The following is a 24,809-nucleotide window of genomic DNA, read 5'->3' on the forward strand; positions in this document are numbered from 1 at the left end:
TTTATTTTTACTTTATTTTCCGCTTTTTTTTTGTTGTATTTATGCAGAACCAGTTAGAATCAAATTTCTATTATTTACTTGTTGTCTGTCACCGTATGTACAACATGATCTGTTCCTAATCGTCTTTTCTCACTTCAGTGTTTACCTGGCTGTTTAGCTATTCCGCATGAATGCTACCTCTTGAGCTAAAGACTTACATGGAATTGTGAGTATATTTTTTATTATAGGGTTCCCAGGGTGTTCTTTGGAAAGCAGTTCAAAAATTCCAGCTAAGCCACAGAATGAGACAGTATCATATTCAACATAACCGACAGGAATCATGGGCGTAGCTTTGGTCCTCTAGACTGCAGACAAACACAATGACCATATCAAATTTGTATAATTATTATTATTTTTTTAGGTTCAGGTTTTGTTTTGTTTTGACATTGCTGCAGAGTAAGCTTTGCTTTTAACAATGTAACTCCTGAAATGAATGGTAAGTGTGGCACATTGTCTAAAACTTTGATTGGCTAGAGGCTTATTTGATCACATTAAAAGCTTGGAATACTGGAAATTTAATGGTTGGCTTAATTTATTTAAAATCTGTTATTATTATTATTATTATTATTATTATTATTATTATCTTGAAACTTTTTTTTTCAGGGGTTTTTTTCCCTAAAATTTTAAAACTTGTAATTTTAAGTTGTGTTTTTTAATGTAAACAGTAACCCTTAGCAAGATCACCTTATTAATACACCACAAGGAGAAATGTAATATAGTGTACTTAAAATAGATGAAGCTCACTATTTTGTTTATTATACTTTTATTAGTACCAGACATTTTATGAAAAGAACATGGATAGTTATTTGATTTTTGTTGACAAAACACATTACAAGCACAAAATTTTATGCCTTAAATTATAAATTATGATGCATTGTTGTAAATAAGTATTCACTCATACCACTTATTGTCAACTCAACATACACTCACACATACTTCCTTTTTGGGTACTTGTCAATCCTGAACAGAACTTTTTGGAACGCCCTACGTATGTACATACATACACAAGCCTGAAGTGTCCTGCAACTGGCTGTTGATATGCTTTTTCAGCTATTAATTGTCTGGCGTTTGGAAAATTAATGCTTTATTACATGCAATTGTGCTTACTTGCTTCAATCAACAGAAAATACAACATACTTAGTTATTATTTCTTTGACATAGATATTTAAACAATAAGCATGTGTTTCACTATCAAATTTCTGTTATTGACACAAGAACAAGAACAAGAATGAGCAAGAAGTGCACAAGGCCAAGCAAAACTGCAGAAAGTCAATAGCTAGATACGCTGAAAAACAAAATCATTATTGATACCTAAAATTTGTTACATTTTCATGCCAAAACCACCCAAAGACTAGCAAAACCACTGTCAATGCCCTGCTAAAGTTAAAGTATCACTCAATAAAACAAACAGCAGTCATATTCACTTTATAAAAAAAAACTTTATGAAGCCATGATACGGTAATGCAACCCGCTTTTTTTAAATGTGTTTTTTTATACTTATTTTTAGATCGCCAAGAGTATCTGTGAATATGTATTCACAGATGTTTGATGTTTGGTCTTATTATGGTCACAGCACATGCAAGAGATATTTGTGTGCATTGAATTGCTGTTGCTTCAGATTTCTTTTGTTTTTTAGATAATATGAGAACCATCCATGTCACACTGTAAAAAAACAAAAAACAATTGTAAGCATCTGTGGAGGGGAAAATAGTCTGAATTTGCATCCACCATCTGGCACTTAAAACAACTGATGAAAGCTAATATATCTACATTTTAACATTGTGTGTTCAAAAGTAAAAATAATTAGTTATATTAATAATAATAGTTATATAACAAATTATTTATTGATTTTAATAAATATTCATTAAATGGTCTGCAAGAAATTATGTAGCTTGCTAGTTAGATTGGCATAGCAGCTGAACAAGTTAAAGGTTTTGAATCATTTTAAGGTCAAATGCTACAGAAATGCTTTCTTTGGTGCAGGTGCAACCAAACACCATAGCTATCATCAATGACATTATCATACCAAAAACAAAGCAAAATAATGAAAAAGAAAAAAAAATTATGTACTTGAAAGTGAAACATTGTGGCGTTACTAATTCAAGTTGAATTTAAGTCTGCACTCAATAAATCTTCTAAAAAAGCTGCCTGAATATAATCAGATAGTAACTACAGTAGATGCTTGGCAAATCTACAGGTTTGCACAAGCTGCCAGTACTGCTGCGGTCAGAAATTTTGTGCACAAGTTTTAATTTATTTATTATTTATTAATCAAAAATACACACGGAGCACACCTAATATTTGGTTGAATGTCTCTTTAGAGGTTTACCATTTGCAGATAACCATTAACTAGCTTCTGGCAGAAATGTTTGGATATTTTACCAAAATTGGTACAGCTGTCTGAGTTTTGCCCATGTTTAACCATCTATATATAAATTGAAATAATGCTGAAGAATTCTGTGGTAGTCATACTTGATCGTTATTTATGCTACGTTGTGCAATTGCACCAGCTATACTGGCAGCAAAACAGCCCCAAAGCCTGATGCTATCACCAACATGTTTATTCACCTTTACTCCTCCAAACATACCTTTGACCTGCAGGAGGCTTTTTCTTTACCCTGTGTAATCAGCCTGAACATTTAGTTGAGCTTGAAGGTGACGATTTTGGGACAGGGGCTTCTCTCTTGGACGGTGATATACTAAAAGATTTGCTTGACTGCAGACCTTGACACTGGTGTTCCAACAGCGTCCAGTTCATGGCAGGACTAGCATTGATGGTTCCTGGGTTGTTCCTGACCATCTTCACCAATTTTTAACCGCTGAGGGTGACAGGTTGGGAGGCTACAAGCTAACCAAAGAGGCTACACCTACCAATAATTTATATACTAATTGTTTGAGTTATTATTGCAATCCAATAATAGAATTAGAGTCCTCCTACTTTCCCCCTGTAACGCTATGTGTTAGTCAATTAAAGGAGTTCTCTTAAATTACCAGCTGAAGTCATAATCACTAAAAAGAAGTTAAATGGCATTGAGCTTGGCATTGAGCACCAATAAATTAATAACCTAAGTGTATATTTGTTTATATTTGAACCTGTACAGTGCTATAAAAAGGATTTGTGTGCTTCGCTTTGTCAGACAGGATGGGGGGCTGGGGGGGGGGGGGGGGGTGTTACTTTTTCACATAGGGCCAGGTACATTTGGAACACTTTTTCCCCTTCAGAAATCAAAATTTAAAAAATTGCATTTTGTATTTACTTGGGTTGTCCTTGTGTAAATTTTGTGTTTTTTTGTGTAAATTGTTTGATGATTGGAATCATTTAAGTGTGACAAATATGCAAAATAAATAAATAAATAAAACATTTTTTCACAGCTCTGTATATAGATATTTGACCCTGTGTTGAATACAGAAATCTTGTGCCCCTAATTCTTGGGTGTTTATTTTGTATAAGCATAAAGTTTTACAATTATTCTTGCTCAGGAAAAGACCACTGAAAGCCCAGTAGCGCCATGGCATTCACGGTGATGATGAGTGTATGTAAACTTTTTACCACAACTGTATGTAAAGCAATATATCCATGTTATAAACATACCGTCTTTACTGAACGTTTTTTCAGGACCTTTCAGTGCCCTAACTTGATCATGTGTAGAAACTTGCTGTGATTTTGAAAAAGCTCCTGTGATACGACTAGCACTCATTTCCAGTGCTGTTCATAACCAGTATGCTGGTGTAGAGATGCAAAACAGCAAATATAAAACAGTCACAATCATTTGAGTCAATGATAAAATTGCTCATGCAATCCCACACTCATTACAAAGCCAGAGAGAACTATGATTTGTTGACATTCCTAAACATAACCAGACCGGACTGGAGTTTGTTTGAGCCATGTGTTTCTTTCATTCTCATTTAATACTAGTAAATTGACAGTACAATGGTTCTTTGTTGCACAATAGAGGAGGTGGTAATGTGAACTGATGAACAGGATTTGTCCACAAATTGTACTGAGCCACAAAGGAGCACTGAGCCAGACAAAGCTCAGACATGGAATCATATCATATATATATATACATCTACGAAAGGTTCCTTTCTCTGTTTATATTAAAAGAGAGCTCTCAAATGAGGCAATTTATTATTTCCATAGCGCAAGACCACATGAGAACTCACATGAGAAGTGAACAGATGTGTCACTTTATGGTATATGCATTATAGAGACTCTTTAACTTTTTTTTTTCCTTGTAGGTATGTAGCTTGTGCGACTTATTCCAGGAAAAAAATGCTCATCTTTGTCATTTAAACTCCTGAAGTTGTTGGTGCAGGCCAAGAAAAGCAAAATAATTTTTCTGTTAGAGTTTTGCTCTACTGTGACTGTAACAGGAAGTAAGGGTAAGTGTAAAGTATTATATTGTATTGTATTAGGGATGTAATTGAATACGAATACATTATACGGAACGATCAGATAACGCGGATACAAAATATATACAAATAGGTGCACGATTTCTCCTTTTTAGAAAGCTTTTCCAGGGAATCTGGTTGTGCAGTGATACTACAATTCTGAAGGAGGTGGGAGGTTTTTACCTTCAAATGTCTGTGAGATACAGTACAAAGCTCTCAGGATGAAAGATGTAAAAAAAAAAATACAAGTTTAAGTACAGAATGCGCAGATTTGGTACATAAAAGAAATAGATACATAGTGGCTCTGTGTTACACCCCTAATACGTGTGTGTGTGTGTGTGTGTGTGTCAGTCAAATAAATCTGTTTCTTGACTTGTGCCTTAGCGCTTCTGTGTAAATCAATTTAATTTTTTTCCTGCCAAGAGTAAATGTGACAGTTAGACATATGAGGTGATACACACCCTTCATTGTTTTTGTTTTTTTCTTTCTTTTTCCCCCTTTTTTGTTAACTACATTTTGTATTTCTCTTTATTTGATTCCTGGTGGGGGTTTTTTTGTTAGTTTTTTTTTATTGTATCAGGATGTCGCACAGAAATTGTATTACGTTACAGTTTCTGTCTCAAGGGTTGTAGTCTTTGTGTTTGGTGTGAACACAGGAAAGTCATAAAAAGGCAAAAATTGAATGTGGAAAAATGGAGGGATGTGGCATGTTCCACATAAGAATTATGTACATTGTATGAATTTTGTCACTAATATTAAACCCGTGTTTGCTTGACAAAACTTGTAAGTGTTATTGATTGGAGTAAACAAGAAGCACACACACCCATACAGGACATGCTGCCTTTTTTAGTCTAATCAACCTGATCGCTCTGGGCATGACAGCTCAAACGACGGAACCAATTACTCGTAACACAATCTGACTAATACACGTCCAGAGGAAAGTCCAGCCATTTCTACTGAGGCTTAAAATGTTGATTTAAATTTCTACATAATGTAATGAGCTCACCAAGGACATCCTGACATCCCTGTAGTTGATGGTCCAGTAAATGTCTGTATAATTAAAGCACAAGTAGAGATATGTGTTGTTCAGGCCTTGTGACAAACCAGATAAAGAGTATTTCCTGTTAAATTATCAAAAAAATAATAATGAAAAAGTCTTTATCTGCAGGTAAGACCTGATCTTAATCTATGAGGCTCTGACTAAGTGCTATGAAGTTAAACGATTAAGATGCCATGAACTGCCAAAAGGGGATTCCAGGTGACATAGTCATAGCTTTGTGTGCGAGTTGAGAGCTGACTTCATATCTGTTGATTTACTAAGTGCAAAAATATGCAAGAGGGTGGGGTGATCATGCTGCCAAGCATTCAATATAAAGGAAAAACTCTGACACGGTTGTGATGATGACTGTTTCGAGAGTGTGGAATATAAATATTTGTCCATTTCTTGTAATTCAGGGTTTCCTCATGGCCAGTTTATGTGACTTAAAACAAAATAAATCAGCCTTTAACAATAATTCCAACAACTCACAGGGAAATGATTAAAGTGACCTGATGTAAACTCTGTGTTTACTCTCAATGTGAGCAAAAAAATAAAAATAAAATCTGTTTAGCCTCTTAAAGCCCTTAGGTTAGGTGACCCCAGTTTTGCCCCTTTTCAATACATAAATATATATTTCACAACACCTTTCACTCTAGTTAGTGGAAAGTTTATAATAGCAGCTGAAAAGAATGATTAAATGTGAATACCTGAACAAAACATGGTATTTAAGGCTTCAAAACACTGAAAGCTGCAAGCTAGTGTAGTTAAGCTGGACAGGTTTTCTCTGTCGGTGGCGCCCTCTAGTGTTAGCTTAAAAACTGACACATAGAGCTTCTGTATGCAGGCAGATTTTTGCTGTTGGTCTTCAAGTTGGCCTACAACCAGGCTGTAAACAACTATTTTATGTTTATGGAATATATGCTTAATATAGTTTAATGTCTTTTAGTCTTTGTTTTAAGTTAACAACATATTGTAGGTCTCAGATGTCTCCCAAACCGTGTCTGTTAATGCTCCAGCTGAAATACCTCCCACTTTTTTTTTCATAGCTCTGTTTCAGTTCTCTTGCTAACACACCGAGCCACATCCATTAGAGAATAAACTGCAGAGTTTAGCTGCAAACAGGGGGAAAGTATGTTCATATATGTGTGTTGTGTGTGTATGTGGAGTTTGCATGTTTTCTCTGTGTTTGGCAGATTTTATCCAAGTACTCTGCTTTTCTCCCACAGTACAAAGACAGCCCCACCTCGTGCTCTAAGTTACCTTGTGACCCTGTTTAAGATAAGTGGTACAGCAGATGAATCAATGAATAAAATGTCATCCTCTGTGGCATCCAAAAGCAATTTTATAATTACAATTCAACTTTTCTACTGTATATCATCCACAATGCTGTTTAACTACCTGCTAAAGGTTGCATGTACTGAAGCATTTAAGCCTGTTCTGCTCTCACCTTCTGTCTTGTTTGGACACTTTTCATTCAAACGGAATTCCGACTTTCATGCTAAAATTGCTGTCACTGCCGTTGCATATGTTGTCGCGTAGATGGGTAGATACCTGAGAGCCATGATACACATGCACTGTACGATTCCACTACTTTTACACTGGATTTTTTTTTAGGTTTGGCAGTGGATTAATTGTTGTTGTGATTTTCCTGTGTTAAAGCAAACACTGGATTGTTCTACTTTAAGTAATTATTGTGAACCAATACATGAGGCATGAGGCAGTATTCAATGACGAAGCGTGTTGTATTAACGATTGTATCAATAATATAGGAATATGGGTCACTAGTGTGTTTGTACTTCTTCAACCTCATGCAGGGCGCATATGATTTGACAAATTGAACACTAACTATTTTAACTGTAGCACAGGAATCTCCACATATTTCAATATAAAATGTTTAATGCTTGGAATTTTCCTTTAATATCATAGCTAAAAGGAAAGAAAACATGGATGTAAAATACTCACCATTTATACTGAACAAAAATATAAACGCAACACTTTTGTTTTTGCTCCCATTTTTAATGAGATGAACTCAAAGATCTGAAACGTTTTCTACATAAACAAAATAACCATATCTCTCAAATATTGTTCACAAATCTGTCAAAACCTGTTACAATAAAGAACTGGAGAAGTCGAGACCCCAATGAGGACGACGAGCATGCAGATGAGCTTCCCTGAGACTGTTTCTGACAGTTTGTGCAGAAACACAAACTTTGGTTATGCACTCCGATTGTTTCAGCAGCTGTCCGAGTGGCTGGTCTCAGACGATCATGGAGGTGAACATGCTGAATGTGGAGGTCCTGGGCTGGTGTGGTTACACGTGGTCTGCGGTTGTGAGGCTGGTTGGATGTACTGCCAAATTCTCTAAAACACCTTTGGAGACGGCTTATGGTAGAGAAATACCATTCAATTCACGAGCAACAGCTCTGGGGGACATTCCTGCTGTCAGCATGCCAATTGCACGCTCCCTCAAAACTTGCGACATCTGTGGTATTGTGCTGTGTGATTCAACTGAACCTTTCAAAGTGGCCTTTTACAGGTGGCCAGTCTAAGGCACACCTGTGCAATAATCATGCTGACTAATCAGCATCTTGATATGGCACACCTGTGAGGTGGGATGGATTATCTCGGCAAAGGAGAAGTGCTCACTATCACAGATTTTGACAGATTTGTGAACAATATTTGAAAGATATGATTATTTTGTGTATGTAGAAAATGTTTCAGATCTTTGAGTTCAGCTCATAAAAAATGGGAGCAAAAACAAAAGTGTTGCGTTTATATTTTTGTTCAGTATATAATGACTGATCCATTCTTTTCTCCGAAAAAACAATTTGTCTCCAAGCCATTCAACACCCACAGAGCAGTTTTATGTAGGATTATTTATTTATTTATTATTATATTATTATTTTATGTATTCACACATTTCAGGCAGTGTGTATGTCATAGATAGTATAACATAGATCTCTGGCATAGATTAAACCACAAATTGTAGTACACTGACGCTGCACACACACACACACACACACACACGCATACATACACACACCCCAAGGAAGAGCACGAGGACGAGTCTTTCATCTTGAATGTCAAAACTGAACTCCTCTCTTTCTAGCTATAAGCCAAGCTGTTAAGTCACTTTGGCTTCGTTTGATGTTCGCGTGTTTTTAAGGAGAAATCTTTCAGTACCCTCTTACAGTACACAGTTCTTCTTGTTCAGCAACTGAACATCCAGTTACTTGTAGAGGCATGTACTCGCACTGCACCTGAAGCTGCTTTTTTGGCAGCCGCTACATATTTAGCACTCTTTTTTTTTACTATTATTATTGTGAAATGCATTTTCAGTTTAACTTTTTTTTAACACTTACACCAAATGTTTAGTATTGGCATAAACATAATCATTAGTACAAATTAAGAGTTAATATATAGTTGTTGTTTTTTATTATTTTTCACTTATTGATGCTGATGATACATGATGCATATTTGCCCTGGCAGTTATCATTACACAGCAGTGTTTATCAGCGTATAGTAATACAGCACTGCTGCACACACCCATACACCCATACACCCCCATAAACAACCATCATTTGTGATTACCCTTGCATGTCCTTGCATGTGGAATATGATATCGGATGTACATTGAATCACATCCATCCATATGAACTGAAGAATTCATTATTCTAGTTTTAGAAACTTAAAAAAAAAAAGAATTAATTTTGTGATTTGCTCGGTTACTGTTAATCCTACGGTGTAATCCGTATCATGTGGCTCACTCTGGAATGTAATGATCAGAAACGCCGTGCTTATAAACATTACTTGTGCTTTAGCAATGGTTTCACATCACAAAGTCTAGAACGAAGAAGAGTAAATAGAATAAACCGTCGTCTCGGGTAGATATAGAGATTTGCTCTAAGCACTGTTTTTCCATGCATACAGTGATTAGTGTACATTAACAAAACTAATGCTCACGAGTGTAGCCAGTGACATTATCGAGTCAACAACGATGTTAGTGCTGTTTAAACACTTATGTGTTCAGAACGAAGCGATCACGACTCCCATTCGCTGTTAAAATGCCGATACAGTAGAAGATACATCAGTATATTAAATATGTTAAACTACTTTTTGCATCAGTTTTAAAGAATTATATATCCGTCTCCATTTTGGTTTTCATCCTATTAATAAATTCAGCTTTATAAATTAAAATTTTAAAATAAACTATCTGTGTGTGAAGAAACTCTAACAACGTTTCTAGGATTTCCATTGCATGGCATCAACCTGACAGGAAAGAGAAAAACATGGAATAGGGCCATGTACGTTGTATTTATGCGTTTGTGTGAGATGATTTTGGCTTTTAAATAATAAATATTATGTATATATTTCTCCTTTGCTTATTAAATATTAATCCCTTTTCGTTTAAGATTCATTCTAAGGCTAAAATTAATGAACGACTTTGGTGTGTATAAACGATCCTGTATAGCTATTAAAGATGGGAGAAAAATAAATTGAGTTCTGAATCGAGATTCTTTTGTGTAGTTAATCATATATTACCACATTGACTAAATAATTTTTTTTTTAAACAATTTTTACCTTTATAATAGAGACGAACCAGTTGATCAGGCAGTGAAAAATCGTGCGTGTTAGTTTTCTTCAAACTCTGTAGGCCAGTTAGTATCAAAACCACTCATTACACACGCTTACACAAGTCTCAAAACACTGCAAGCGTTAATTAGTCTAAAATCGACTGCGCTAGAAGCCGCACGTGCCCACAGCCACTCAACCCACGCTTAGGAATTGTGATAATATCGTATCGGGTGTCGAGTGGTGATTCCCATCCCTAATAGCTATTAGTATCAACAGGGTAGATTAAAAATGGCTGTTTTAGCCTGATTTACTATTAACATGCATCACTACATATTGTTGAAAAATAGTGATGCAAGATTGCGAGGATAAAATGCAGCAAGTGTTTCCAGGTGCTGAAATGTATGAATAATTGAATCATCAAAAAATGTATCACTACATAAACTGATGGCAATTTGCATCATATCTGTTATGAGAGTAAGCAGAGAAAACTTCCTGAGTACGGTGAATTAATTCCTATGCCAGTGTACATGTGTGTGTGTGTGTGTGCCAAAAAAAATAATAATAATAGGCTTTGTTTGTTTTCAAATGACGGTTTTGTTTTTTTCCTACAATGCAGTTCCTGCATCAAGTCATCTCACACACTGACCGAGCCTTCCTTCTATTTAACACGTGGGCATTTTTCCGTCTGTTGTTATGGCAACCTGCACCTGCATACCCGCAATCTGGCCTTGCTTATGAGTCACCGTTTCTGTGCTTCTGTTTATTTCCTGAAAGTCATGGCCTACCCCGGTGCGCACACTCACTCACTCATTCATTCACTCACCCACTCGATGTGTGTCAATTTACATTTCTATGGATGCGATAATGTGACGCTGAAATCATTTCCGTCTTCAGTCATGTCTCAATGTTGGTCTTCGTGTTAGCATACCAGTGTTAAGATTATTTTAACAGTATTTTGTTGTTCTAGCTTATTCTCTGGATTTTATTACAGCACCAAAACCCTATCAGTAATACATCGGCACAAACATCCTCCCTTTCTCTATTTCTCTTTCTCTTCTTGTCTGTGGCTGTAAACACACCACCACCACCGCCACCAGCAAATCTTTTCCTCCAGTTTCTCGTTGCTAGGAAACATGAAAGTGCTCCTGCTGACCGAATTTTCTGCTCACTGCCTTTGTTTTAACCCTTCGGCTCTGCAGTTTTTCCACAAATCGGCTCTTTTTTTGTTTGTTTGCTTGAAGAAAACAAATAATTCATGGCAGAAAGTACCCATTACAGCTGGTTATTTAACCATAACAGTTATGTGTTAGTATTTAGTTATGTTCACCCTAACAGCGTTGTTTTAAATGCTCCTGGGGCTGTAGGCGTGGATTACATAGGAAGACAATACAAACTCACTACCTCTTTTTTTTTCACTCATCATAATTATCGTTGTTACTTCGAACAAATAACAGTGTTTAGCAACAGCATGTAGAAACCTGACAGTTGGCTCTGAGCTCTTTTTCTCTCCCCACTTTGATGCACTCATGTTGTTTAGATCACAGTAGATCACACAATAGATTTAAATGCACTGCATGAGTCTGGGGACACCTCTGTAATCCAGCCAAATATCCAGTTCAGGCTGGAAAAATTTCACCAACTGAACAGAACTTTAGTCCATTTTTTTAAACACCACAAGAAGAAAAGAGATTTGTCCAAAGGTAGCAGAGAGATATGACACCAATGAAATGTAATAAACCACGATTAGGTTTACGCATTCATTTGTTCATTGTTTTTTTCCCCTCCTAAAGCTCTTGCCTGTGTCAGCAGAGTCTCACCTCTTGAACCATTCTTGCCGTCTTGATGCAACCGTCTTGAACTTTCAGCTCAACCTTCAGCTCGAAAAAATTAGCTTTCAGCCTGGGTGATCACTCCACCTCATAAAGCCTGCTATCAAGAGCCTTCTGATTGGTTTTCCCTACTAAAACCTCGCTCTTCATCGGTTATTTGTTGGCAGGCTCGCTGGAATTTTGTACGCCAGCGTTTTCATAAGTTGTCGTGTCCGCAGTAACAGGTGGATCATCCACACAATCCTTTCTGGTGATGTCTGGCTCCCAGAGAAAGAACTCATGCAGAAGTGTGTTGACTGTATCCGGGCATTCCATCATGACCATGTGACTGCCCTCCTCGATCACTTTCAAGAACGCAAAGAGGAGAATCTGGAAATACACAGAATGTCATATTTTTGGTGAAGAAAAAAATCACTGGCAAAGACTCACACTGATCAATTTATTTTCATACCTGCTTTTTCAGTCAGTTATCTCATTTCAATCAGCCTTTCATATTCATTATGCTCTGTAAAGCCTTTATAACAGCTCTAATCTAAGCTGCTGTTAATTGGTGATTGTTGAGGCTGAAAACTCTGAATTAACTTGCTTTGGTCTTCATGAGAGAACGGTTGTTATTGTTGTTACTTAATAACAAAATACTAAATGTATTATTTCATAGTTTGGAAATCAGGGCAGGTATTCACAAAGCTTCTTAAGCCTAAAAGGTTCTCCTAGTGATAAAATTCTAAAAATATTCTCAGAATTATGACATTTTCTTAGAATTTCCCCTTAAATTTATGACTAAATCTTAGTAAAAATGATTCACAAAACTTCTTAGCCCTAAAAACAGCTCCTAAGGTAAAAATTGTTAGGAGTAGAGAGGATGACTTTTATACGGCTTAAGAGTTTTTATAGCAGAGGACAAAATGGCAGAAAGAAGAAATATTCTCCAAACACTGAATGTAAAGCTAAAAGTAAACACTGCTTTTCTGTCCAGTTTGGTTTTCTTGTTCTTTTACTTCCTTTCAATTCTCTTGGATTGTTGGCTACATGCCATACAAAAGTGCAACTTAAATATACTGTCCTGCAATCATGTAAACTGGTAAAAGGTAAGCCATCAATCTAAAATGGATTACAAGTAATAAAATCAGTTTGGTAAATAAATGTAAGAACTTAAATATAGTAACTACTGCGTGGAAATTGGTTGCTTCAAAAGTAGACACATTTTCAACATTTGTCTGTTTAATTATCTTTAAGATATTTAGTCTATCACAGAAACTTTGCAAAAAAGTAGTACATTATGATTTCACTGTCTCTCTATTATCATGTATTCTATTTTTTACAAAGAGTGCATTTCAAAAGATCAGAATCGGAGAAACATTTGATCTTAGTGATGTCAGTTCTATGTAGGCTGGTTTAAGTATTTTATAACCTGCAGATATCCTGTGATTTTATGTACAGTACATCATAAAAGTGAGGAAAAATGCCAACTTGAACTAAGAAAGCCTCCAGTAACTCTGATAACGGGTCTTTACAACATAGCTGAGCTGAACAACATCTCAGGATGTTTAACATGCTGAACGTCACCCCTATCTTATCAGCACAAGACTCACCAAAACTGGTGAGTGGACGATTATAAAAAAACAACAGGTGATGCAGTCTTCGGCTGTTTAACCCAGATTTAAACAGTTATTGCATTATAGTATTGTTACAGTTACAGTATATACAGCATCTGGCTTACAAATCAGTTAAAACGCATTTAAATCAAAGTAGTAATATAAACTTCTCATCAGAACCTCATCAGGTTCTTTTAAATCTCCTTAGTTGTTTTCTTTGCTTGACGCAGTGTATTATAAAAAATATTCAAAGCCTTCTGATCAGTCAGATTTGAAAATTCTATAATTAAAGGAAATTAGACATGAAACTCCCCAGTTCAATGAATGCCAGCCTTTGTTTCTTTCAATAACACTTCTGCAGGGGCATCTGGATATACGCAATGCTCTGTAATGAACAATACATTCATTACGCCACAGAGAGCTAGTTGTTGACGATTGTCTTCTATATCTCTTCTATAGTGGTTTCTTTAGGATAAGGGTAAATCCAAAAGAACATTTCATTGTAAATAGACCATGAAAAGGAAAGTATTTAAAAAATCTACCCTTTTATTATCAATAATATCGTTTTTAATTGTTATCAACATTTCTCCGTACCTCAGCCATTCGCTGGTCCTCATCCATGGGAACAAACTTGTCATAGAGGCCATGCACGAGTAAGATGGGGACAGTGAGCTCAGCATGGTACACCTCATCTCCCTCAGGCCAGTACTGACCACTCATCATGGCCCGCAGCACAAACGGAGACACGTTAAAAGCATTTCCCTCCTTTAGCAGCTGCTTCTCTTTAGCTCCCTGTCTGGCAAATCCAGCCCTTTGGTGAAAAAAAGGATTGTTAAGAAGAATGGCAAGACTGTAAGGGAAAAGGGCCAATAATACTTAAGAGAAACAATAACAGTAACACAATTACAATTAGCACAATATACTGGAATAATAGATTTAAATTGGTTTAGTTAATAAGAGCAACCAAGCTATTAGCTGCAGTTATTAGTGCGATACCATTTAGGTAAAGACCCATGTGGTGTGCAGGCAATAAGTTTTACTTAACTAAAGGTCCATTAAAGCACAAAAATAAGTACCGCTGCGGTACAATTTACCTGCTTACTGTAGCTACCATGTTCCTGAAGGCCATTGGCGTATATCAACAAGCCCTCTATAAGCCCTCTAGCAGCAAGTGCTATTTTAACTACCCTATTAATTCCTGTGCAATTAAAGCATTGTTTTAGTGCTTGCGCATTTCATGTGATTCGTACTTCAGAAAGCTCCACGCGAGGCAAGGAGACAAGCAGTGCAGGACACAGGAGGGCAGCTGGAAAATGGAGCAGAGGCTTGGCTCCAGCGCTGTGGGGCCGCCGCCATTTATCATGACCACCTTATGTACCTGTTCTGGGTACTCGTGCGCCAGGAACGTGCAGAATGACACCCTGAAACAAGGACAGTAGGGGCGGGAATTAGTCTCTTTTCTTAAAATGGAAACTGACCAACAACTACCACAGACTTTTAAAATACATAATAGTAAAACTACCATTTTAGTTTCTTTAACTGATTTTAAAGCACACACACGCAAAAAAATCCCATTTACAAGACTACTGAAATGTCTGTCTCTAATGAGCATTTCTCTTCTTCTTTGCTTGCTTTTCTCACTTTTTTTGCAAAAAGCCCTGGGACTGTATACTGTAAACAAAATAAATATTTTTATTAATGTATTTTATTTATATGAATTATAATCCATGTCCTTATGCGAACATTAAGAGCTGTTTCAATGTCAGCAGTTTTCCTCTGGCACAAAACGTGCATACACGTTACCCAAGAGCCTCCTGCTTAAGCTTACCCGTATGAGTGTCCAATAAGGATGTTGCGCTTGCGAGCATATCTCTTGAATATGGCACGCAGGTCCTCAGCCAGGGCATAGAATGTGTACGCAGCCGCTATTTGAGGGGCCGTGCTGGCTCCATGCCCTGCAAGGTCTGGTGCTATGACCTCGTAGCCCAGTTTGGAGAAGAAGTCCAACTGACGACCCCAGATGTCCAGTGAGCCTCCGACACCGTGGATAAAGAAGAGTGCTACATCCGAGTGCGTCCCCTTACAGCTGCTGATACACCTCTCTGAGTCAATGAGAACTGTTCGCTTGGGCTTCCTCCTGCGCCTCCTGGGTGGTGGAGCTGGTTTCTGCTGGTCTGATGCCGGAAGAGGAGGAGGTGCTGGTTTGGGTTCTGGGGAGGAAGGCGCAGTGAAGTAATCAGCAAGCTCTACCTCCACAGTACTGCACTGCTCCACTTCTCCATTAGGGCAATGTAGAATCTCAGATCGCAGCACGTCACCCAGGTTCTCTATCACCAGTTGCCCATTGCGGTAGACAGTGATCTTGCGCTTGCAGTGCACACTCGTACCCCGCTCCTGTTGCAGCTCGGGATTGGCAGGACGCTCGGGCAGGACATGGCGCACACGTAAAACACGGCCTGGCTTCACCTCTACAAATTCAAACCCATCAGATGGAGCAGCATCCGATGGTTCCACAGGCAGCACTGCATTTCCACTTTTGCCTGTCAGGCAGCACAGGATGCTCTCTGTGATGCTAGTCAGCATGGTGCCTGCTTACCTGAATGAATGAATACATAGTATGATCAGTGGCACCTACATATTAAATTAACAATCTCATTACAATCTGATTTTAAACCTACACATATAGTTGAATAAAACTCTAAAGTCTAGACAATCTCAGTAATCTGGACATACACTGCCTGGTCAGTCCCAGAACAACTCTTTCACAGTTGATGAATAACTTCATGGATGTGATGATCTGGTCATTCAGTACACTCAGGTCATTAGCCGACTTCATTTTATTGCCTCATACCGTTGCTGAGCCTAGACCTGACCAACTTAAGCAACCCCAGATCATTGACGTCCACTGTGCATGACGGCAGCATCGCTTCATGTGTTTTCCTTTACCCTGATGAACCTACTGTATCACTCATATACGGTCGATCAGACCACTTTCCAAAATTTAAGCCTTTTTTTGTTACTCTCACTAACATGTGGTTTTCTTACTGTATGTCCACACAGCTGTTTAGTCTCAGTCCTGTGAGTTGTCTTCACATTGTGTGTGTGGAAACTTTCACTGTTAAACATAGCTATGGTTTTTACTGTTGGTTATTTACCATGCAACTTCACCAAGTTGACTTAGAGTCTTCGATAAAATGTTGAAGGGTTCTTAACTTAGTTCCAGTAATTTCAAATATCCTTATTTGTTTCCTTTACTTAATGCAGACCAATAATTTGACCTTTCTGAAATGGTGACTTTTTCGCCCAGACAATGTATTCACATCTAGTGGTCTAATCAAATGGAAACAACATGACTCAGCAGTTGTCACTGATGCCTCCCACCTCCAGGGTTAGGGACGTTCGAATCGCCACTGGTCTGTGTGCATGTTTTCCCCTTGATAGGTTGATTGATGTTTTCAAATTGCTCGTAATACACATGATTGGGGATGTGAGTCAGTTGTGCACCTGTGCCCAGGGATGGGTTGCCACCCTAACGAGGGACTGCCCCACCTTATTCTCTGAGACAGGCTCCATGCCCCCAGTAACCCTACACAGGATAAACGGTACAGAAACGGGCATGATCTTATCTATCTAATCCAAAGTATTGTTTTGTTTATGCAGGAACTTTGTGTACCATTCCAATTCTTGTTCAGAAGGTGTTGATTAATATCACCGATATTGACGTCAGGGACTTTACAGTTATAGAACTTTTTTTAAATGTGTATTTTTTTTTATTGGATATGGATGTTTTGCATGGATAAAATGAATCTACAGTGTCAGACCTTTGTTACAGAGTAAACGAGGTAAACAAGACCATTTAGCGATAAGAAGAAATCCAAGAAGATGTGGTGGCTCAGAGGTTAAGGCAGGTTACGAGTTGAAATCGCAGACCTGCCACCTGCCACAGTTTGGTCTCGTCTCAGCTGTACATCAATTTGGATAAAAGCATCAGCAAAATGAGATAAATTCATATTATCTTAACTAAAGAATACGAAACAAACCCCACCACTTGAAATCCCTTAATATATCCTTGACCTGGTTTCATCTACAGTACAGTACACCAGTACTGGCATTAAGCATGTGTTTTGCAGCGTGGGTGTTTGTGTTGTGGCCTAGAAAAATCCAGGCATGCTGACTCACAAAAAAGAAGCTGCATGAAATCGCTGATGGTGGTGTCTGACAGCTGCTGTCAACCTACAAAGTGTGAAACGACATTGCGAGCAGTCAGTTCCTGCAGAGAGGGTTTCAAATTGCTTTCAGTTTTTAGGGCACTGAAGTCCAACACACTCGCACAAATAAACATTTCTCACCTTCTTTTGTTTTAAACATGTTTCCATCCTAATTAAGAATCAAATTCCCACTACCAATAACTGTAAACAAACACAATGAAGACCCACGTAAAGAGCTCTGATTTCATTCGCATGTGCCCGCCTAGCTGCAGTGGTAATACAATATGAAGCATGTGGTTTATCTGTGCTGTGTGTGGCAACAAAGACACGCGAGCTCACATTTTAATAACAACATAAGTCTAAGAATACTGGTGAAAATCCACCATGCCTCTTTTGAGAGAAAGTAGCCTGTGGTATGTCTGCACAAATTGCTGCCCAGCATACAAAAAGAAAGCTATTCTAGATTTAATGAATGCTGCCTTCTGTTGTGTAATCATGGCACTCATAAAGACAGACAATGGTCAATCTGGGTTTCTGCCCAGCAGACTATGTGTTTGTTTTAAAATTGATTTAAACACATTTTCATTTTCTCTGTCATCCACCCTAATTTATTCATTCATTCATCTTCCATACCACTTATCCTTTTACAGGGTCGGAAGGCCCTGGAGCCTGTCCTCGAAGACTTTGGGTACACAATTTTGAGACAAATTTGCGCTTGCACTGTTTTGAGACTAATTCTGTTACAGATTTTGGAGAAAAACACAGATCGGAGACTTTTTAACATGCGTGACTTTTGATAATATAATGTGGTAAAAATCAGTTTTCCGAGTCATACTCGAAAGCTTGTGGACTCAGTAGAGACTGTCCAACGTGATCAGTCACGGCAGATCAACCTGGTCATCAGCTGATTGACCAGTGCATCTGTATTACTCATGCATTCATCTTCTATACCGCTTATTCTGTTACAGGGTGACGGGGGGCCTGGAGCCTATGCGAGGAAACTTTTGACAAAGAATCGAATCCACAGTACTAACCCCTACACCAAAGTGCCTCCTCATCTCTTTATTTAAAAAGAGTCAGTGTGGTGAGACACATATCAGCACACAGAAGAATTGCATTTTATAACGAAAGCTATTTTTTCCTCTTCTCTATTGTCTATGGTTTGACTGCAGCGATGTTCTTTTGTTCATACTCCTTATTGCATAATACACAATTGCTTCCGATTCTGCAAAGATAAATAGAGAAAATGTCAAGTGTTGTGAGGTCCACAACCCCGAAAAAAACTTTTCTGTTGAAAAACTGTACAGCACTTCATTTCTCCTCTGTAGTGTGCACTTGCTCAGCAGTAGCTCGGAGCTGCATTAGTCAGCAGCCTGGCTTTTGTACGTGCTGATGAGAGCTGACAGACTAACGATCAGACTGATAGAACGCAGAGTCGCGAGGCCTGTCGATTAAAAATTCACAAACAGCATTCAGAGCAGCAGGCAGAAATATAAGCACTCATTAACCCTGTCTCTCTCTGTTATACTTCTAGTCTGTCTGCTTTTTTTTTTCATAAGGACAGCATAAGACTCGCATCTATCATTCTTGCTCCTTCCATCTTCCTCAGTGACCCCCTGCCACCTCTGCTCATTTTTCCTAGGATCATAATAATTTGCCATGCATTTTTAGAGTACATTTTTTCTGTGTAAATTATTTAGCATTAGGGATAGATTCGCAACAGGAACCTACCCAAGCATGGATAAAAATAAGTCCAGATCCTAAGGGAGCAAGTAGAATATTGGAAAGTGCTTTGATGCATTTATTTAATGAGATCGGATTTCCTTTCCTTCAGCACTGAGCTCTATTACGTTGGTGATTGCGGGGCAAGAATCCCCTTTACTGGATTAGGGCCAATAGAAAACGCTTTGTGTCGTCACGTTAGAACAAATCGCTGGACAAGCCTTTCTAAAAGTTGAAGATGTGTTTACAAAGGCTGGGTGTTGCATTTTTTATACAAAGACAAATCAGCAGCCTGAGCTAAGCAAATTTGTTGTCCTGGCTATTTTAATTAATAGTTGCTTGTTAGTTAAGTAAGTTTGAGATATTCTGGAACTGAAGGAAGAAACTACTTCCTGTACTGGTTTGCTAAATAACATAATCAAGGTGATATCTGAAACATTTAATTGTTTACTATTTGAGGGCACAAACATGCCACATCAGGAGGCTAATGATATAGATAAAAACGCAATAAAAGTTTGTTCCCAGTTCACAGTAGTGCAACTCATATAAATGTTAATTTAGTTTTCATTTAACCACTAATTAGCTCACCACAATTACTTTTTAATGAGGTTGTCAATGTGGGACTGTGGAAACTGGAATACCGGAGTATCTACTTGGTTTTGCCTTATTAGAAAAACATACTTGATGTGTTTAAATGCTTTACATATTAAAGCTGTATTGTTTTCTCACTCAGAGTTACAGGGACTCATCACCTGACCCATGTCCCTCGAATTTCCTAGAAATGCATCATGGTCTAAAATGCAGTAAATGTTTGAGCATGTAATCACTTTACACAATCCTTCTTTATCTTTTATATAAATGCAGGAATAGTATGTATAGTTAGAACTTTGAGTTTATCTTGCTCTTAAACATCCTCTGTTGTGCATAAAGATACCGCAGTGCATTTTCCCAACTATCGATTGGCAAAAGTGGGTATCCTCTGAGGTTCCGACATCAGCACACTAAATCAATGCTACGGGCAGCAAGAGGGCAGAGTTGTATGCAACCAAGCGCCAGCATTGCCCTGTTAAAACAACTGGAACCATCTAGACCACCTGCATGCACAATTTTAAGCTTTTTAGTATCAGACACTCAGAAAAACATATTCTTAGATCCCTGATCCTCCACTTCCTTGTAGTCTGATAACCCTGGTATATAATCAAAAGCCAATTTGCTGTAATGATAGACTTACTGCTGGCTGCATGTTCATCATGAAAAAAAATATTCCAATGCTGATAATGCAAGATTTGATTTAGTAAATAAGGGTAGATCTGATTATCCTGCAGCAACCCACGGAGAAGTTCAATAGGAGTTGCAGATAGATAAATAGCGGAGGCAGACAGTGAAGGCCAGAGGACAGTGACAGGGGAGGGTCCCGAACCCATCAATCAATGCTCCACAACAACCTGTGAAACCTGTGACGCACCTTGGAAACACAGTCTTATGAAAAGGCTTATATCTTATATTTGGTTATCTTTTCTGAACCTCAAGGTCAATCGTTAGTCATGCGCTTACAGTATGAGGGGTTCGTGGAACTGTGTTGAATGTTTTTGGTAAAATCAGTTATGAAACTTTATACACTATAATTAGAAACAGCTGCAGTAGATGTAAAGAATTCTTGAAAATAACTTTTTTTCCCCTTGACTGTACATAATATGATAGGACAGAATAGCTTTTTTTGTTGTTGTATGTGACGTACAATGAAATTAAGTTTGCATCTCTTTTTATAAACTGAGAATATGTATATAGTAGGAAATAGTATAACAAAAAGAATTGTAAAAGGCGTTGATGCAGAACTGATTAAGTGACAACAGTACAATCAGTGGTGACTCACTAAATGCCATGTAACATGACAGGGTATGTATTGCGCAAAGTTATGTATGAATTGTGTAGAGGCAGCAGGATGGCATCAATGGTGGTACATACAAATAATCCAACAATCCAAAAGTGAGATTATGCTTTTATTACTATTGTAAATAGTCATCTATAAAATCACTGCATATTGTTTTATACACTTGAGGATGTAAGTGAAATGAAACACTTCTTTTTATATTCAAATAAATAAATGCAATTTCTGGTGTGTGGGCATGCAGCACCAAAAAGTGCAACACACATGGGAACATAATGTACACAGCATCACTAATTCCTAGTATTGTTAGTTCTTTTTTTTTGTTCAATAGTAATGACTGCTCATTAATGACGAAACATGCGCATGTGCATGAAGCCTTTGCAGCATGTGTTATGGTGTTATGGTATAATGGAATGACTGAGGTTAATGTGTATGCTACATCCTGCTGGAATAAACGTGTCCATGGTATTGATCGGTTTCTGCGCAACATATGTTGCAGAGCGACCTAAACACCATGCACATCTAAAAATCATTTATTATAATAAAAATTATTATAATGCATTATCATCATAGCTCACCTGGGATGATATTCCTTAGCGACGGTTTCCAGGTCTGGAGCGATGCAGTGGCCGACTCATCCGCTCACGGGAAAAACACACACACACACACCGCCAGTTATGATGTCTCTAATCTGCGTGCATACGGTACTGCAGTGTAACCGTGTCGTGCAGATGAGAAACCACTGGCGTCCTCGTGCATTATTATACCGAGAAGCGCGTCCTGAGAGACACGGGCCGCGGAGACACGGGCGCGTCTCTGCTCAGCATCACCGTTTCGCAGTGCACCCGGGGTGGGTTACTCTTACCAACCCAATGCCCTTGTTTTCTGCAGTTGGAGGGGGCGGGGCTTCCCATGCTTAACAGACACGCAGGACGACTATTTACCGACTGAGTGGCGGGAGAAAATAGCCAATGAGACGCGCGTGCATCCTGTTGCTAAGGTTACCAGCCAATAGGAAGCAGCACGCGACTGCCTCAGCTCCGTATCTAGGGACCGGTACATGCTAGCACTGGTGTGGAGCTGTGCTGAGGCAACAAACACACTACTCTGTGTGTGTCTCTCTCTCTTTCTGTGTAAAAAAAAAAGAAAAACATCTGTTTAAGTCAAATGTATACATGTGTAAAATTAATGTGTTCAAATTTAATTAGTATTTTATCAATTTTCAGTGTTAAAGAAATACAGAAATGCTGTCAATATGAATGTGTTTTGTTGTTTTTAATAAATATTAGTTCATCTACTATACCACTTTATCCCTGGAAACGAAGCAGGGTACATTCTGGACAGGGTGCCAATCCACACACACTCACACACACACACTATGGGTAATTACAGTGCCGGCAAAAGTATTAATACCCCATGAGCTTTTCCAGATTTTGTCACGTTACAACCCCAACAGTAAATGTATTTTATTGGTAGTTTATATGATAAACCAACACAAAATGGCAAGTAATTCTAAAGTGGAAGGAAAATTATATATAGCTTTCCATTTTTATTTACAAATAAATTTTTCTGTGAAGCCCTCAGAGGTTTGTTAGAGAACATTAGTAAACAAACATCATCATAAAGCCAAAGGAACATACCAGATATGTCAGGAATAAAGTTGTGGAAAATTTTGAAGCAGGGTTAGGTTATAAAAAAACATATCCCAAGCTTTGAACATCTCATTGAGCACCGTTCAATTCCTTATCTAAAAATAGAAGAAGTATGGCACAACCGCAGACCTACCAAGACATGGCCGTCCACCTAAACTGACAGGTGGGGCAAAGAGAGCATTAATCAGAGAAGCAGTCACGGGGCCCCTGGTAACTCTGGAGGAGCTGCAGAGACCCACAGCTCAGGTGGGAGAATCTGTCCACAGGATAACATTTAGTCATGCACTCCACAAATCTGGCCTTGATGTAAGAGTGGCAAACAGAAAGCCATAAGAAGACCTGTTTGCAGTTTGTGACAAGCTATATGGGGACATAACAAAAATATGGGGAAAGGTGCTTTGGTAAGATAGGAGCAAAATTTTGTGGCAAAACACTGTGCATGGTTGTGGCAGCATCATGTTTCGGGGATCCTTTCTTACAGCATGGACAAGGAAGTTGCTCAGAGTTGATGGTAAGCGGGGATGGAGCCAAAGACAGGGCAACCCTAAAAGCAAACCTGTTAAAATCTGCAGAAGACTTGAGACTGTGGCAGACGTTTAACTTCCAGCAGGACAGCAACCCTAAACATACAGCCAGAGTTTTAATGAAATGATCAGATCAAAGCATTTTAAGTGGTAGAATGGCCCAGCCAAAGTCCAGACCTAACTGAAATTCTGTGGCAAAGACTATTTTGCATGACCTTGAGAATGATATTGCTTTTATATAACAGTTCTACAAACACCATTTACCATCAACCAATTATTTTGTTCCAACATGTATCTTTCTGTGACTGGCGGAGGTGGAGACAAACGTCATGTAGCCAAATAGTAAGGAGAATAAAACATGGAGGTGGTGAACAGTAGAGACTATAGTTAGAACATCAGTTGAGTGGAGTGATACATAAACATCCCAGTGCTGATATGCTCTATAACAACACTCATGGAATTGTGATGTTCAGTCAAATTGCTTGGTCAGAACTAACTGTTGTATAATATTCATTTTATTTAAACCGCTCCTTCATAATATGATTGTGTTAAAATAAATTTGTTTGTAGTAGTTGTATTCCTTATGAACTGCAATTTATTTATTTATTTTAAATACAAACAACAATTAAGCCTGTCGCCTCACACCTGCAGAGTCAGGGGTTAGATTTCCCGCCTCTGGTCTGAGTTTGCATGTTCTCCCTGTACTTGCTGGTTTTTCTCCAGGTGCTCCGGTTAGCTCCCACAGACCAAAAACATATATTGTGGGATGACTGGTGTTTCCAATGTGCCTGTAGTATATGACTGGGTGTGTGGATGTAAGTGCACCTGTGCCCTGGCTGCTTCATCCAGGATGTCCCCTACCTTGTGCCTTAAGCTCCAAACGATTGGCTCCAGGCTCCCTGCAACCCTACACAGGATAATGTGGTGAGGAAAATGATTAAACAAATATTTGAGTAGATTTAAAAAATATATGCAAATACAGATTAAAAGTTAATGAAAAGACAATTTTTATTTTAAAAAGAAAAACAAATATTACTAAATAACAATAACCCATTTACAATAGGGAAAACAATATTAAGATCACGTTTATAAAGTCCAATCTGTTAAAGTACTGTGCAAATGGCACATGTAAATAACTGCTGGAGCCAGGATGTCTTTTAAAATGTCTCTACGTTCAAAAATACTATAAAAAGCAGTAAACAGTTAATGAATCAATAATTGTTGTAAAGACCCTTTGTTTAATACAGTATATACAGTAGTCTCTTCTAAATTCTACTTTCTACTTTGTTGTACCTGCTTCTTTTTTTTAATGCAGCAAAACCCAGATTTTTTTTTAAGTGGTCTTT

At 38.0% G+C, this 24,809-nt stretch overlaps 1 protein-coding gene across 1 annotated transcript; it reads right to left on the reverse strand.

The window, feature by feature from the left end:
- Positions 1-8,882: 8,882 nt before the first annotated feature.
- abhd8a (abhydrolase domain containing 8a) lies at positions 8,883-22,138 on the reverse strand. The gene is made up of 5 exons (XM_053487057.1): positions 21,866-22,138; positions 15,298-16,065; positions 14,720-14,890; positions 14,064-14,280; positions 8,883-12,243 (listed from the first exon to the last, which is right to left on the reverse strand). Exons 2-5 carry the CDS (start codon positions 16,050-16,052, stop codon positions 12,028-12,030), a joined length of 1,359 nt encoding a protein of 452 aa, XP_053343032.1. The 5' UTR covers positions 16,053-16,065; positions 21,866-22,138; the 3' UTR covers positions 8,883-12,027.
- Between the last annotated feature and the right edge of the window lie 2,671 nt (positions 22,139-24,809).

The sequence above is a fragment of the Clarias gariepinus genome, chromosome 25 (assembly GCF_024256425.1).
Source record: "Clarias gariepinus isolate MV-2021 ecotype Netherlands chromosome 25, CGAR_prim_01v2, whole genome shotgun sequence".
Classification (NCBI taxonomy): Eukaryota; Metazoa; Chordata; class Actinopteri; order Siluriformes; family Clariidae; genus Clarias; species Clarias gariepinus.